The sequence below is a fragment of the Mauremys mutica genome, chromosome 9 (assembly GCF_020497125.1).
Source record: "Mauremys mutica isolate MM-2020 ecotype Southern chromosome 9, ASM2049712v1, whole genome shotgun sequence".
In the NCBI taxonomy this organism is placed as follows: domain Eukaryota; kingdom Metazoa; phylum Chordata; order Testudines; family Geoemydidae; genus Mauremys; species Mauremys mutica.
The window spans coordinates 38,137,710-38,153,543 of NC_059080.1; the positions used below are offsets into that span (position 1 = coordinate 38,137,710).

The 15,834-nt window shown below is 43.5% G+C and overlaps 1 protein-coding gene across 3 annotated transcripts in view; it reads right to left on the reverse strand.

Moving 5' to 3' along the window:
- Positions 1 to 15,834, reverse strand: part of LOC123377209 (fibrous sheath-interacting protein 2-like) — a 77,659-nt gene that overhangs the window by 40,871 nt on the left and 20,954 nt on the right. For all 3 annotated transcript variants that reach the window (XM_045029796.1, XM_045029797.1, XM_045029798.1), the window contains exons 8-12: positions 14,457 to 14,595; positions 13,714 to 13,847; positions 10,883 to 10,949; positions 2,558 to 2,737; positions 1,091 to 1,158 (exon numbers count right to left, since the gene is read on the reverse strand). In XM_045029796.1, the coding sequence (XP_044885731.1) occupies positions 1,091 to 1,158; positions 2,558 to 2,737; positions 10,883 to 10,949; positions 13,714 to 13,847; positions 14,457 to 14,595 (588 nt within the window). The remainder of the gene's footprint in view (positions 1 to 1,090; positions 1,159 to 2,557; positions 2,738 to 10,882; positions 10,950 to 13,713; positions 13,848 to 14,456; positions 14,596 to 15,834) is intronic.

Below are 15,834 nucleotides of genomic sequence, written 5' to 3' on the forward strand. Positions count from 1 at the left end.
ATTTAGGGGCCTTGCTGATTTCTCCTCCAATGGGAAGCAAACCTACAACATGGAACCTGGTGTGACAGACCCAGACCAGTGGGGTACAAGAGTCTGGTAGAGGGCAAATATACTGGTCACTGGATTAGTAGTTTTCTGTTCCCAGGAATCTGCTAGAACCAATTAAGACAGGCAGGATAATTAATTACACCTGGAGCCAATTAAGAAACTGCTAGAATCAATTAGGACAGGCTAGCTAATCAGGGCATCTGAGTTTAGAAAGGACCTCACTGCAGTTTGTGGCAGGCATGCAAGGAGCTGGGAGTGAGAAGACATATTGCTGGAAGACTGAGGAGTATAAGCATTATCAGGCACCAGGAGAAAGGTCCTGTGGTGAGGATAAAGAAGGTGTTGGGAGGAGGCCATGGGGAAGTAGCCCAGGGAGTTGTAGCTGTCGCGCAGCTGTACCAGGAGGCACTCTAGACAGCTGTAGTCCCAGAGTAGAAGGCGGACCCGGGTTCCCCCCAAACCTCCCAACTCCTGATCAGACACAGGAAGAATTGACCTGGACTGTGGTTTCTACCAGAGGGGAAGGTCTCTGGGCTGTTTCCCGACCCACATGGTGAATCTGTAAGGTGAGCAAATCCGCCAGTAAGCGCAGGACCCACCAAGGTAGAGGAGGAACTTTGTCACACTGGGTATATTCTTAGTGTGACTTATTTACACTACATACATGAGTCCTTGAAGAGAAGTGGTCACAAAGAACATACAGGCAAACCCTGTTTCAGGAATCATCAATGCCTGATTACTATGAGCAACACTGCCACAAGAATTGACCTTAGTTAGAGAGATTAGGGCTGCAAGCAAACTCTCATGCTGTTTGCATCAGCTTCCTCCCAAACATTCATCATAAAACTAACACAAATACAGCATTTCTTCAAAGACTGAACACGACCTGTGTGCTAAGAAAAAGGACATTTAAGACTATACAGGATACAATAGTGTGATTCCTGCATAACAATGCATTTCATACATGAAACAGTGACACGCATCCAACAATCTGTTACTTTTAGCTTTATATTCGAGATCAGTAAGTGCTATCATTTCATACCTGAAGAGATTTTCTTTTCTCATCTGTGACATTATTAGCAATCTCATCAAAGCCCTGTTGAGAGACAACTGAGGAGAGTGAAGTTATTGTAAACACTTTTCCATTAATTGAAGGTTGACTAGAGAGATTAGCTCCTGGGGAAAAATAAAAATACATTTCAAATTTCTAAATACACCTCTACCCCGATATAACGCCACCCCCGATATAACGCCGAATTCGGATATAACGCAGTAAAGCAGCGCTGCGGGGGGGACAGGGCTGCGTGCTCCCGCGGATCAAATCAAGTTTGATATAACACAGTTTCACCTATAACGCAGTAAGATTTTTTGGCTCCCGAGGACAGCGTTATATCAAGTAGAGGTGTATTATACATAGTAAATGTAATATTTGGGAGGGATAAAAAAAGTTTACTGCAATGAGTTTGGGATGAGTGTGTTACTCACAAGGGAGAAGTCATTATTATTTATTTGTACAGTGAAACCCCACTATAACACGATGTTTGGGGTCCAAAAAATTCCATTGTGATAAATGTGGGATCACGGTATAGCGGGGTTTCAAGCCGGTCAGTTTAAGTCAGTGATCCCCAACGTGGTGCATTGATGTGCGCCACCTATTGCCTCGTGCCCCAAGTGCCTAGTGCCCAGCAGGGGAGAGAAGCCTTCTCTCCAAGCCAGAGAGAAGCCACGGCCCCGCGCCTGCCGGGGACAGAGAGCACCGCGCCCACAGCCCTGGAGTTCTCTGTCCCCAGCAGGTGCGGGGCCGCGGCTCCTCTTGAAGCCAGAGAGAAGCCGCGGCCCTGCACCTGTCGGGGACAGAGAGCACCGGCACCCATGGCCTCAGAGTTGGGGCACATCAATGTCCCGGTGGGTGCCATGGCGTTGGGGACTACTGGTATTAGGCCTTAAAGGAGAGCCAACTTATGATCGCGTTATATAGGATTTTGTGTTATGGTGGTGCGCGTTATTGCGAGGTTTGACTGTATTGTAGTAGCTCATAGGAGCTTCCAGCCATGGTCCCTATGGTATTAGGTGCCGTGCTAACACAGAACAATGAGTGAGTTGTACAGAATATTTATATTTCACATGGAAATAAAATATCTGTACTAAACCATGCCATTTACTTTTTCATTTGTGAGACTTTGTCTCACTTTGCTTTAGGAAATATATTAATTTCTATGGAAACAAAGACATCAGAATTTAGCAACTTCCAAATACAATATAACATTAATTTTATAGTTGTTCAAAATTTATATCACGGTCATTGAAATACAAGAGTTTGTGATGGTTAAGAAAAGTGATACCTTAACATGTATCATGCTTTTGAATATTTATGCTGTGATATTTAAGGTAGATTTGGTAATATTAAGTGTGCACGAGTGGGTTTCAAAATTGGGTTTCTAATGAAAACTTTGTTTCAACTGTACCTATGGTAGAGACTAACATCCTTCCATAATGGAGGGCCACTTACCAGAGGATGAAATGGGGAGTTTGCTAGTGCTGCTACTGACTGCTTCTTCACCGTGCTCCACAGAGGCAGAGATGGAAAGATCACCAATGGTGCTGCTGGTTGCTTGTAGGGAATACTCACCAGAGGCATATAAGGAAAGTTTGTCATTGATGCTGCTGCTTCTGGGCAAGGGGGACTGGCCTGAGGTGGAGAAGAAAAGGTTATTGCTTTGCTTACCTGGCCTGGAGCATCTACTGAAGGCAGCAAAGAATCCTGTGGCACCTTATAGACTAACAGATGTTTTTGCAGCATGAGCTTTCGTGGGTGAATACCCACTTCTTCGGATGCAAGTAGTGGAAATTTCCAGGGGCAGGTAAATATAAGCAAGCAAGAAGCAAACTAGGGATAACGAGGTTAGATCAATCAGGGAGGATGAGGCCCTGTTCTAGCAGTTGAGGTGTGAAAACCAAGGGAGGAGAAACTGGTTCTGTAATTGGCAAGCCATTCACAGTCTTTGTTTAGTCCTGAGCTGATGGTGTCAAATTTGCAGATGAACTGGAGCTCAGCAGTTTCTCTTTGAAGTCTGGTTCTAAAGTTTTTTTGCTGCAGGATGGCCACCTTAAGGTCTGCTATTGTGTGGCCAGGGAGGTTGAAGTGTTCTCCTACAGGTTTTTGTATATTGCCATTCCTAATGTCTGATTTGTGTCCATTTATCCTTTTCCTTAGAGACTGTCCAGTTTGGCCGATGTACATAGCAGAGGGGCATTGCTGGCATATGATGGCATATATTACATTGGTGGATGTGCAGGTGAATGAACCGGTGATGGTGTGGCTGATCTGGTTAGGTCCTGTGATGGTGTTGCTGGTGTAGATATGTGGGCAGAGTTGGCATCGAGGTTTGTTGCATGGATTGGTTCCTGAGCTGGAGTTACTATGGTGTGGTCTTGCAGTAGGAGGCTTCTGGGTACACGTCTGGCTCTGTTGATCTGTTTCTTTATTTCCTCGTGTGGGTACTGTAGAAGCCTCCTACTGCAAGACAAGCCCAAGAAAGAAACCAACAGGACTCCACTGGCCATCACATACAGTCCCCAGCTAAAACCCCTCCAACGCATCATCAGGGATCTACAGCCCATCCTGGACAATGATCCCACACTTTCACAGGCCTTGGGTGGCAGGCCAGTCCTCGCCCACAGACAACCTGCCAACCTGAAGCATATTCTCACCAGCAACTGCACACCACACCATAGTAACTCCAGCTCAGGAACCAATCCATGCAACAAACCTCGATGCCAACTCTGCCCACATATCTACACCAGCAACACCATCACAGGACCTAACCAGATCAGCCACACCATCACCGGTTCATTCACCTGCACATCCACCAATGTAATATATGCCATCATATGCCAGCAATGCCCCTCTGCTATGTACATCGGCCAAACTGGACAGTCTCTAAGGAAAAGGATAAATGGACACAAATCAGACATTAGGAATGGCAATATACAAAAACCTGTAGGAGAACACTTCAACCTCCCTGGCCACACAATAGCAGACCTTAAGGTGGCCATCCTGCAGCAAAAAAACTTTAGAACCAGACTTCAAAGAGAAACTGCTGAGCTCCAGTTCATCTGCAAATTTGACACCATCAGCTCAGGACTAAACAAAGACTGTGAATGGCTTGCCAATTACAGAACCAGTTTCTCCTCCCTTGGTTTTCACACCTCAACTGCTAGAACAGGGCCTCATCCTCCCTGATTGATCTAACCTCGTTATCCCTAGTTTGCTTCTTGCTTGCTTATATTTACCTGCCCCTGGAAATTTCCACTACTTGCATCCGAAGAAGTGAGTATTCACCCATGAAAGCTCATGCTGCAAAAACATCTGTTAGTCTATAAGGTGCCACAGGATTCTTTGCTGCTTCTACAGAACCAGACTAACACGGCTACCCCTCTGATACTGAAGGCAGAGAATGGACATTTGCTATTTCATTATTTCACTGTTTTATCAATATTTTCATCCAGAAAGTGGTTTTTCTATTAGGCAAGAAGGAAAGGTGAAGGACTTTTCTATGGTTTTCTATATATTATTGGGATTGGTGGTTACATTAACCCATTCATATATATAAAATAAAGGTAAACAGACTGTACACACAAAAACAAGGATATAAAGGGGTGCTTCATTTTGCAATTTCAACATTATTTTATTTTAATTTTTAGTATGGAATTTCCTCGGTATCTAAAAACAGAAATTCAACAAAATGAAGAAATTACTGGTACATTAATTTGGATTTATTTGATAGATAGCAATAAAAACCTCCATGCTGCACAGTATATGCACCCAGTGAAATTTATTCTACTGTAGAACACCAGCGGAAGGCTTATGTACCACTGAGTTTCCACTTACATTCTCAGGACTTAGGTAGTGCATAGACCTGGCACTGGCCATCCACACTCGGATTGCATTGTCATGGACATGAATAAGGGCCCTGCCTCTTTCCACATGTACCCTGTCTTAGTCCACAATCACTTTATCAGGAGGGTGGCTGGTCCTTTTAAGGGCATGCAGGGCCAGTGCTACCATTAAGGCGAACTAGGCGGTTGCCTAGGGCGCCAAGATTTGGGGGCACCAAAAAGCAGTGCCCCCAATTTTTTTTTACAGTGGTTCCTCCCTGAGCGCGCGGTTGCTGCTCCACTTCTCCTGCCTCCCAGGCTTGCAGCGCCAATCAGCTGTTTGGCGCCGCAAGCCTGGGAGGAGAATTAGAGCGGGGGTGGCGTGCTCGAGGAGGACACGGAGCAGAGGCGAGCTGGGGTGGAGAACTGCCGCACAGCTCCCCGAGCCGAGGGGGTGGGGAGCTTCCGCGGGGGTGCCTTAGGGTGGTGGGGGAGCTGCCACAGCTGTTTGGCGCCGCAAGCCTGGGAGGCGGGAGAATTAGAGCGGGGGCGGCATGCTTGGGGAGGACGCGGAGCAGAGGTGAGCTGGGGTGGGGAGGTGCCGTGGGGGGGGGCGCCTCAGGGTGGGGTGGGGAGGTGCCGTGGGGGGGGCCCCTCAGGGTGGGGTGGGGGAGCTGTCGCGGGGGGGGCGCCTCAGGGTGGGGTGGGGGAGCTGTCGCGGGGGGGGTGCCTCAGGGCGGAGGAGGGGCAGGGAGCTGCCGCAGGGCTCGGAGGGTGGGGCACAAGGTGGAAGTTTCGCCTAGGGCGCGAAACTTCCTTGCACCGGCCCTGAGGCATGTTAACACTTCCAGACATGCCCATGTTAGTTCTAATGGAGCTAACATGCTAACAGAGTGTAGCTGCGGTGGCAAAAGCAGCAGGAGGAGCTAGCTGCCCTGAGAATGTGCCTCTGATCTCGGATGGGTACACACTCAGGACAACTAACTCCTCCTGCCGCTCGGGCTGTGACAGCTACACTCTGTTTTTAGTGGCTAGTTGGATCAGAGTTACTGTGGGTATGTCTCCTCAAGCTAAGAATCACACACCCAGCTCAAAATGTAGACATACCCAGAGGGAACAGGTCCAGTTCACCCTGATGATTTAGTTTTCTCCTGATGGGCCCTGACTGAGGGTATCCAGCAGTTGAGAAAGGGGAGCAGGTGAGAGTTGCCTAGGGAGAGCTGCATGAGACCAGACAGAGCAGTAGTTGTGAGCTGGCAGAGAGTGTTACTGCAGAGAGGGAATGGATGAGAGCTGTTGGGGGAGTGCTGCAGAAGTGAGCTGTTGGGGAGAACTGGTCCTGCTGTGCAGGAGGCTTGTACAGAGGACCCTAAGTGAAGGGGGAGAACCAGTTCAGTCAGGGCAGGCCAAGCCCAGGAAAAACAGGGTCAATTCCAGAGGTGAAAGTAAGCCGGTCCAGTCCGGCGCACCGGCAAGAGCCAGTACGCTGTGCTGGACTGCACCGGCTTCCATGGCGGGGATTTAAAGGGCTCAGAGCTCCCCGCCACTGCTGGCAGCCCGGAGCCCTTTGAATCCCGGCCACAGCCCTGGCGGCTGGGCTGGGGCCAGGATTTAAAGGGCTGGGGCTCCCTTCAGTGGCAGGAGCTCTGGGCCCTTTAAATCCCTGCCCCAGCCCCTCAAAGCTCAGGGTTCCCCCTGGCGGCCAGAGCCCCAGGCCCTTTAATTTGCCCCTGAGCCTGGGGGGCTCCCAGCCACTTCTTCAGCTGGGAGCTCCTGGTTGATTTAAAGGCCCTGGGTCTCCCAGCCACAGCTGGTGCTCCAGGGCCTTTAAATCTTGAGAGGCCCCGCCTCTTCCGGGTGAGGCCACGCCCCCTCAGGACTCCGGCAGTACCGGTAAGTCCTGTAAGTTACTTTCACCCCTGGTCAATTCTAGAGAGAAGTTCCCATGAGAAGGAACTCAGCAGGGGTAGGACTTGCAGGTAAAGGGGGCCTGGTCAGCTGAACACTGCAGAGAGATCTCTCACCTCTCAACAGCTCTCACCAGTTCTCTCTTCACCAGCAGCTCTTAGCTACTGCTCTCTCTAGTCACAGGTGAACGAGGCCTCTGCCCTCCTAAAGAAGCCAGGCACTCTGTGACACACACATCACAAATGAGATCACACTCCACCTTTTTAAGCACACATGTACAGAGCTAATCGAGTGTTGAGACGACATATTTTGAATAGAATTATCATGCACCTACATATGGAAGCAGGCATTTACGGTGTTCTTTTTTTTTTTCCAAAACTGATGGTGGATGTGGGTATGCAGGAGTAGCCCTGTTTACAAACAGGATAACCAGAGCTAACAACAGCCTACATCATTCATGGCACACCAAGCCACAGACCGTATGTATTTTACTAGATATTCCATTCATGTATAAGAAACTAATCCTACCAAACATGAGTACAAAGTGCTAATAAAACAGGCCATCAAGGCGGTATCAGACCCTAGATAAGAACCCATTTCTGATACTTGCCTACACAGCACTTGTCTCAACCACTGCCCACCTGCACTTCCCAGTCAAGGTACTGAAATTCTCCATGTTGAATTGCCCAGTTTTAAAAATGTGGCTAATAATAATGTTTTGTATTTGCATACTGGTATTCCTTTTTCATTTGCATATCTCAAAGCACTGTGTAATGCAGGGGTCGGCAACTTTTCAGAAGTGCTGTGCCGAGTCTTCATTTATTCACTCTAATTTAAGGTTTTGCGTGCCAGTCATACATTTTAATGTTTTTAGAAGGTCTCTTTCTATAAGTCTATAATATATAACTAAACTACACCTCTACCCCAATATAACGCTGCCCTCAGGAGCCAAAAAATCTTACCGCGCTATAGGGGAAACCATGTTATATTGAACTTGCTTTGATCCGCTGGAGCGTGCAGCCCCACTCCCCCGTAGTGCTGCTTTACCGCATTATATCCGAATTCGTGTTATATTGGGTCGCGTTATATCGAGGTAGAGGTTTATTGTTGTATGTAAAGTAAATAAGGTTTTTAAAATGTTTATGAAGCTTCATTTAAAATTATATTAAAATGCAGAGCCCCCTAGATTGGTGGCCAGGACCCAGGCAGTGTGAGTGCCACTGAAAATCAGCTCGTGTGCTGCGTTTGGCACGCGTGTCATAGGTTGCCTACCCCTGGTGTAATGTATGTTAGGTATGAACAAAAAGCTCAGTTTTACAGACAGCAGTGCCAGGCATGTAGATATGATACATGTTTTCTTAGTTGCACTGTGGCCTACAGGATGAGATTTGCGTAAGTCACATCAAACAGCTGGGTTCTACTTCCAATAATGCAAGACCCTACAAGCCTCAAGGCTTGTAAGACAATAGCTTAGCTAAACTAATCAAGGCCTAAAAAGCCTTAGCATAAGCAGCTAACCAAGAGTAACCTTAGATCATAAGATATCACAAGGTAGAATGCAGTAATGACTGAAGTGCTGACAAGTAATCACAAAATGCCACTTTAGATATTTTTGAATTAAGAACATCAGCAAATGTCTGACTTCAAGAATGCCATGGTAACTAATTGACATATATACTAATAAGCTTGAGATAAAAGGCCAAGTAACCTCTAGGAGAAGGGCATTCAAACATTAGTGGGGCATGGAAGTTCTAATTAGGAAAAGTGGCTGAAACCCCTACCTAATATGAATTTGGTATAGTGGCATCAGTGTAACACCAGTCTCCCCGCCTGCCTTGGGAGATAGCTGGATAAAGACTAGAGTCCTGCAAATCTGCAGATATGCCTGGATCATTTTTGTGGATTGTATGCAGATACAAATTTTGTATCCATGCAGGGCTCTAATGACGAACATTGGGGGTGGTAAGGATGGTGACTAACACTTCAGGTTTTTCTGCAAATGATGGTATGAGTATATGAATGCTCAAACACTGATTTTATATTATTTCTATCTTCCTTGCTGATGTGAAGCTGTCTAAAGGGGAAGATGGCCGTCTACACTAATATGGTCACCACTTGTACAAAATTGTGATAAATCTTGTGAGGTATCATTGGAAAAGTTATAATCTGCTTATTATTATCTTGTTATAATGTGTGTATCGACATTGTCTGTGGAGTTATGAAATTTTGCTATATGTTTGTAACTCAAACATGCTGAGAGTCTGAGAAACATCCACAGGTTAGCTCTTCAGGAATAACAAAGGAACTGTAAACAAAAGCCTCTGCATGTCATTCCTGAAGACACCTCAAATGGCAGGTATGCAGAACGTGTAAACAAAAATTTGCAATGAAAGATTGATTGAAAAGCACGTATGCCATGGAACTGTCCAACCCCATGATACAGCAAGGATTTTTCCAGCAAAAAGGGTCAAGATATAAAAAGGGAGAACAAAGGGCCTTGGCCACCTCTTTCCTACCCCATCTCTGGGCTGGTGAATTCTGATGGGAAATTTTAAACAAAAGGACTGAGGTCCCCAAAACTATTTGGGCAACCCAGAGAGACTTACAGAAAACTAGCAGATTTAACATCCGTGTTATCATTTTGGACTTACAAGCTCTAATTCATCTGTAAAGTATTTTACCTGCTTTAACCTCTAACTCTCATTTCTTTTTCTTAGCTAATAAATCTTAAGTTAGTTTACCAAATAAACTGGCTGACAGCATTGTCTTTGGTATGAGACCCTTAGCATCCATCCAATAAGTGACTTGCTCTTTGGGGCTGAAAGAAGCTAATGTGTGGTGATTTTTGGTTTTAATAACCTATCATCACAAAAGTCCAGTTTGTCTGGGTAGTAATATAGGGACTGTCTGTGGCTGTATGGTAAGCTAGAGGTAGTGATCCGGGAACACACATTTGTTGGAGGTTTGGTTAAATCTAATTACAGGATATACCAATGCTGAGGGAGTGTCTGCCCACTTCTTTGACAGTCTGACCTGCGAGTGGCCCTCTCAGCTCTGACCCATACCAGACACCATGACAGCTGGGTTGGAGTGTTTGTAATTTTGCTAACTGTGTTAAAACAACTATTGCAAATACAGACATTTCTTCCTAAGTATGAGGGTTGCAACCACGCACCTCGGGGTTGCCAACGTAACAATAATTCTAACAACACTGGGCCTGATCTTGGGTCTAGAACTTACCAAACATCAGAGTGTTAACTGAGAATTCCTAAGTAATCAATATAATTGATACAAAATCAATATATCAGGCAACATGTGAAGCGCACAGAATTAAGTCCAGCCCATTGAAAAAGCATGACTAAAACTCAGGACCACATGGCTCCCAGCACTTTGGTCCTTTCTCTACTTTAAAAGGGTGTATTGGTGGGGGGGAAATAGCAGTAACAGCAGGAGAATCTGTTTTACTAGACCTTGGGTTTCAAGTCACTAAGGGCTTGTCTACACAGCGCTGGAGTGCAAGCCGGAAGGTGCCAATTATAGAGGGCTTTAACGTATTGCGCCCTAGCTGCCCCATGTAGATCCTGCTGGCATGCTCTACAAGATACCTAGTTTGCGTTGATGTAGTCCTGTTTCAAACAGTAACTAATCCAACTCCAAATGGATTCACACAAGGACTCCAAAATGCACCTGTCAAGCCTATTGATGGTCTCCCAGGCAAAGTTCCATTTCCAGCTGAGATACCACATTTCAGAAAAGACTGAATGTTTTTAAATAGTAAAAAATGGCAAGTTTATTACCCTACATTCGTGTTGTCCTAGCAAACAGGGGAACCCTTGGTTGTTGAAAGTTTAAAACGTACCCTCTAACAAAGCAAATGCTGGAAGCATTACACCCCAAAAGGCAGAAGTTTGGGGAAATTACAAATCATATAAAACTGGAGATATAATAGAAAGATCTGTGCAGCCTTCACAATAGCTTTAACAGCTCCAAGTATAATAGTACAGGAATATTAAACATCATGATGTAGCTGAGACAGCTTAACACTTACCCAGTTCATGTTCCCTACTTGGCTTTTTGTCCAAAAGTTTCTCATCGATACCAGAGCATAAATCTTTCTGCAAAATAAAATATGTAAAAGAAACGATGATGATGTTTATTAATTATGATGTTAATATGAATTTCATAACTTTTCCCCCCTTCCTTACATCAGTCATGTAGAAACAGGATTCACGGGCCCTCAGAGCATAATCTCTAATTCCCTTTTACAAAGAATGTAAAGCACAAAAGAGTGGAATTTTCAAAAGCACTTAAGTCCCTTAGGAGCAATCACCAATTGAAAATCAATAGTGCTTGTGCTATAAAATCACTTAGGGGAACCTCATTTTCAAAGCACCTGTCAAAACATCTTGAAAGCTAAAGTATGAGAGTTTTCATCTGTCAAATACTAGCAGCTCAAGCCCCAAGAATGGAAATCCTCTGAATGTTATTGACAAACCTGATCTCATTCTTTGAGAAGATGACAAGTTTCTTTGTCAAAGGTAACTGCATAGATATATTATACTTAAACTTAAATTTTTCTAAGGTGTGTGACTTAGTTCCACATAACATTCTGATTAAAAAATGAGCACTGTACAATACACAATATCATAAAGTACACATTAAATGGACTAAATTGGCTAACTGACAAATCTCAAAAAGTAATTGTCAATGGGGAATCATCACTGAATGGGATGTTTCTAGTAGGGTTTCACAGCAATGGGTACTGGGCCCTATGTTGTTCAACATCATCATCCACAATCTGGAAAAAAATATAAAATCAGGGCTGATAAAAATTTGTGGATGACCCAAAAATTGGTGAAGTGGTAAATAACGAGGAGAGGATAGTCACATTGAGTGATCTGGATCACTTGGTAACTTGAACCCATTTAAACAAAATGTGTTTTAATACAGCCAAAAGCGAACATACATCTAGGAACAAGGAATGCAGTCTATACCTACAGAATGGGGGTACTCCGTACCCTGAAAAGCAGGGACTCTGAAAAGGATTTTCAACAACTGCAAACAAAGAGTAACTATTAATGGAATGATGTCAGATTTCAAGGAGGTCTCAAGTGGGGTTCCAGAGGGATCTGTTCTGGGTTCGGTATTGTTTAACATCTTTATTAATTACCTGGGTACAGGAAGAGAGAGCATACTGATCACATTTTCATATGACACAAAGCTGCAGGGAGTGGCCAACCCTTTGGAGGACAGAGCTAAAATTCAAAGGGATCTTGATAAATTGGAGCACTGGGCTATAGACAACAAAATTAAATGTAACAAAGACAAATGTAAGGTGCTACACTTAGGGAAGAAAAACCAAATGCACAAATACAGAATGGGGGATAACTGGCTTGGCAGCAGCACTACTGAGAAGGATCTGGGAGTTGTGGTAGATCACAACCTCAACATGACTCAACAATGCAATGCTGTTGCAAAAAAAAAGCAAATGCAATTTTAGGTTGCATTAACAGAGATGCATAGCATACAAGTCATGGGAGGTGATAGTACCCTTCTACTCAGCGCTGGTTAGGCCCAAGCTGGAGTACGATGTCCAATTTTGGTCACCAATGTATAGAAAGAAAGTAGAGAAATTGGAAAGGATCCAGAGACGAGTAACAAAGATTATTAAAGGGCTGGAAAGCAAGCCATATGAGCAAAGGCTGAAGGAACTGGGTATGTTTAGTTTGGAAAAGAGGAGATTAAGGGGGAACATGAAAGCTGTCTTCAAATACTTGACAGGCTGTCAGAAAAAAGATGGAGAAAAGTTGTTCTCTCTTGTCAAACTACAGCAAAGCAGATTTAGATTAAATCTAGGAAAAACTTCCGAACAGTAGGACAATGGAACGCACTACCTAGGGAGGTTCTGGAGGCTCCTTTGCTGGAGGTTTTCAAAAAGAGACTGGAGAGCCATCTGTCTTGGATGGTTTAGAACTTTAGACACAACAAGTCCTGCATCTTGGCCACGGTTAGACTAGATGACCCTTGGGTGGTCCCTTCTAACCCCATAGTTCTATGATTCTATGATTTAGAGGTCATAGTGGACAATCAATTTGACATGAAATCCCAGTGCAATGCTGTGGCAAAAAGGGCTAATGCAGTCCTTGGATGTATAAACTGGGGCATAGTGAGTAGGAGTAAAGAGGTAATTTTTCCCTCCGTTTATGGCATTGATAAGATTGATACTGGACTACTGCATCCAATTCTGCTGTCCATGTTTTAAAAAGAATCTTGAAAAATATGAAAAGGTGAAGCAAAAAGCCATAAAAATTATTTAAGGACTGGAGAAAATGCCTTCCAATGAGAGATTTAAAGAGTTCAATATGTTTCACTTATCAAAAAGAAGATTGAAATGTGACTTGATTAAGGCATAAGTATCTTCAGGGAGAAAAAAACATGTAATATAGGGCTCTTTAATCTATCAGAGAAAGGTGTCACAAGAACTAATGGCTGGAAGCTGAAGCCAGACAAATTCAAATTCGAAATTAGGCACAAATTTTAAACAGTGAGAGTAATTAATCATTGGAACAACCACCAAGGATGTGGTGGAATCTCAGTCTGTTGATGTCTGAAAATCAGGACTGGATGTCTTTTTGAAAGATATGCTTTAGTCGCATTCAAGTTATGCTATAATCAAAAAGAAGCTATTGAGCCGAAAACAGAAGTAACTTGTGAAGTTTAATATCCTGTGAAACACAGGAGGTCCATCTAGATGATTGTATCGCTACTGAATCTATGAATAAATAACATATCTTTTAGATATGAAACATGTCTACATGCTTCAACATGACGTGAGCTTTAATTTTATGTTTGAGACTTGTCTGGGACGTGGCTTCCTACCTTTAAGGAGCCTCTGGTCTTGCTCATGACCGCATCAGAGGTAGGTTGAGATGTTACTGAAGAGAGTGATGATTTTGAAATTTCCTTTTTGTTAAGAAGTGAAGGGTGCCGAGAGAGACTCGTTGCACCATCTCCTGGGGGAAAAAAAAACAATCCATCAATAAATAACTGCAAAGGCCTTGTTCTATAGAGGACATGGGATTATGGGGAATGCTAAAAGGAGTTTTTGTCAGAAACGTCCTTCTGACAAATAGAGGAGCCAGGTGCAAGTTATGCAGACCTTCATAACTGAGTAGCAATAAAGGTTTCTTTCCACCACACCACTTCTCAGTTTATGCCATTTACAATACTTTGTGTCATTTTGTCCTTCTTTACTTCATTTGTCTCTTTGAAATAAAATGTTTATCTTACCCATGTTCTCCCAGCTGACTGTATGTATGTCCTATACCTTTGGCATAAACATGTCCCTAGTGCACGGGGTAGGAATCTTCTAGAAAACAGCATTTACTGGACTACCTGCTTTTACTCCCCTCGTGCAGGGTTGAGAACTCGTAAGAGGAGCAGTAGCTCCAATCACTCTTCAATTCTTTCCACTAATTCAGGAATTCCTTTGCAAGAAACTCCAGAGAAAGGTGACATTTTAGAAGTGATAGTAAAGTAACCATATTTGCAGACCTAGGAGACAAGGCAGAGGTAAAAGGCAGTTCTATATACTGTCCATATTATATTATGCTAATATATACCTTGATTTTTAATCTTTGGGTCTTCAGATAACAGCTTATTCAGGCACTTTACATGACTTTCAAATTCTACCCTTTGATAAGCATGCTCTTGCAATTTTCTCAGGTGGTATGCCATTTTTTTCTCTAGCACTGTTCGTTTCTACAATATTTTAAGAAAAATGTTAGAGGTATTTAACACAAGATTGTCGTTGCATAGAGCAAAAAAATGTTCTTTAGTGCAATGATATTTTGACAAAAGTTTCTGTTCAAACGTTTATAATAGTTTATCGATCTATTAGTTATCAGTGTGATATGTATAGATGCCAAATGGTCCTTGAACATATTAACGAATTTTAACACCTACGGCCCCATCTAGTTTTAAAATTAAAAATCTGTTATCTGTCATATTAATTAATGACACAACAAAAATTTGTATATACCCTTTTTTTTAGCTTCCCACAGTGCCCATCCAATGCTAACTCCACTTAGAGACTTGGACAATAGAAGACTAATTCCAATATCAGCACGTGGGACATACAGTCTATAAAAAACCTAGATAGGTTGAAATCAGAGTCTGAATTCTCAGTGGAACAGAAACTGGAATGTTTGTTAGTCACAGTGTCAAGAATCTCTCATTAATTTACATATGGTTGAGTTCCTTTCTCTGTCTCATTCTAAAAATTAGTTCCAAAGATTAAAAAAGCCTGTAGGTATGTTTTCTTATGGGGATCTATTGTGTATTTAGAGTTAATCAAGTTAGTTACGGAGCTGAGATTGGGAATTGCTACTTTAAAACTGGTTAGAAATAGCTTGTTGTTTAGCCCAAGGAAATTGAAGGTTAATTAAGCCAAACTTACTGGTGCCCCCCAGATCTAAACCACATTTTCTTTCAGTACAGGATAGAAACTACTTTTCTCCACCTTTCTGAATCAGATAGTCTCTACATGTAGATAAACTGTCTTTTTCCTTTAATTTGATGTCTCTTATTCTATTGTATCCCTGAAAGCTCTGAAGTGAAATGTAGATGATGCAATTTTGTTGGTATTTCTGTTTGAATGGTTGTTGCACTCTGAAAATGATAGGAACTGTATGACATAAGAAGGAAAAGAAATACTGAAAGATATATGCTTCTAATATGTGTATAGCTTTGAAATATTAAAAGATATTGCCTTAAAGGAGGGAATTCTCATTAATACTGTGGTGACCTTCTAGGGCAGGGGTGGGCAAACTTTTTGGCCCGAGGGCTACATCGGGGTTGTGCAACTGTATGGAGGGCCGGGTAGGGAAGGCTGTGCCTCCCCAAACAGCCTGCCCCCACCCCCATCTGCCCCCTTCCACTTCCCGCCTCCTGACTGCCCCCCTCAGAACATCCAACCCCCCGCTCCCTGTCCCCTGACTG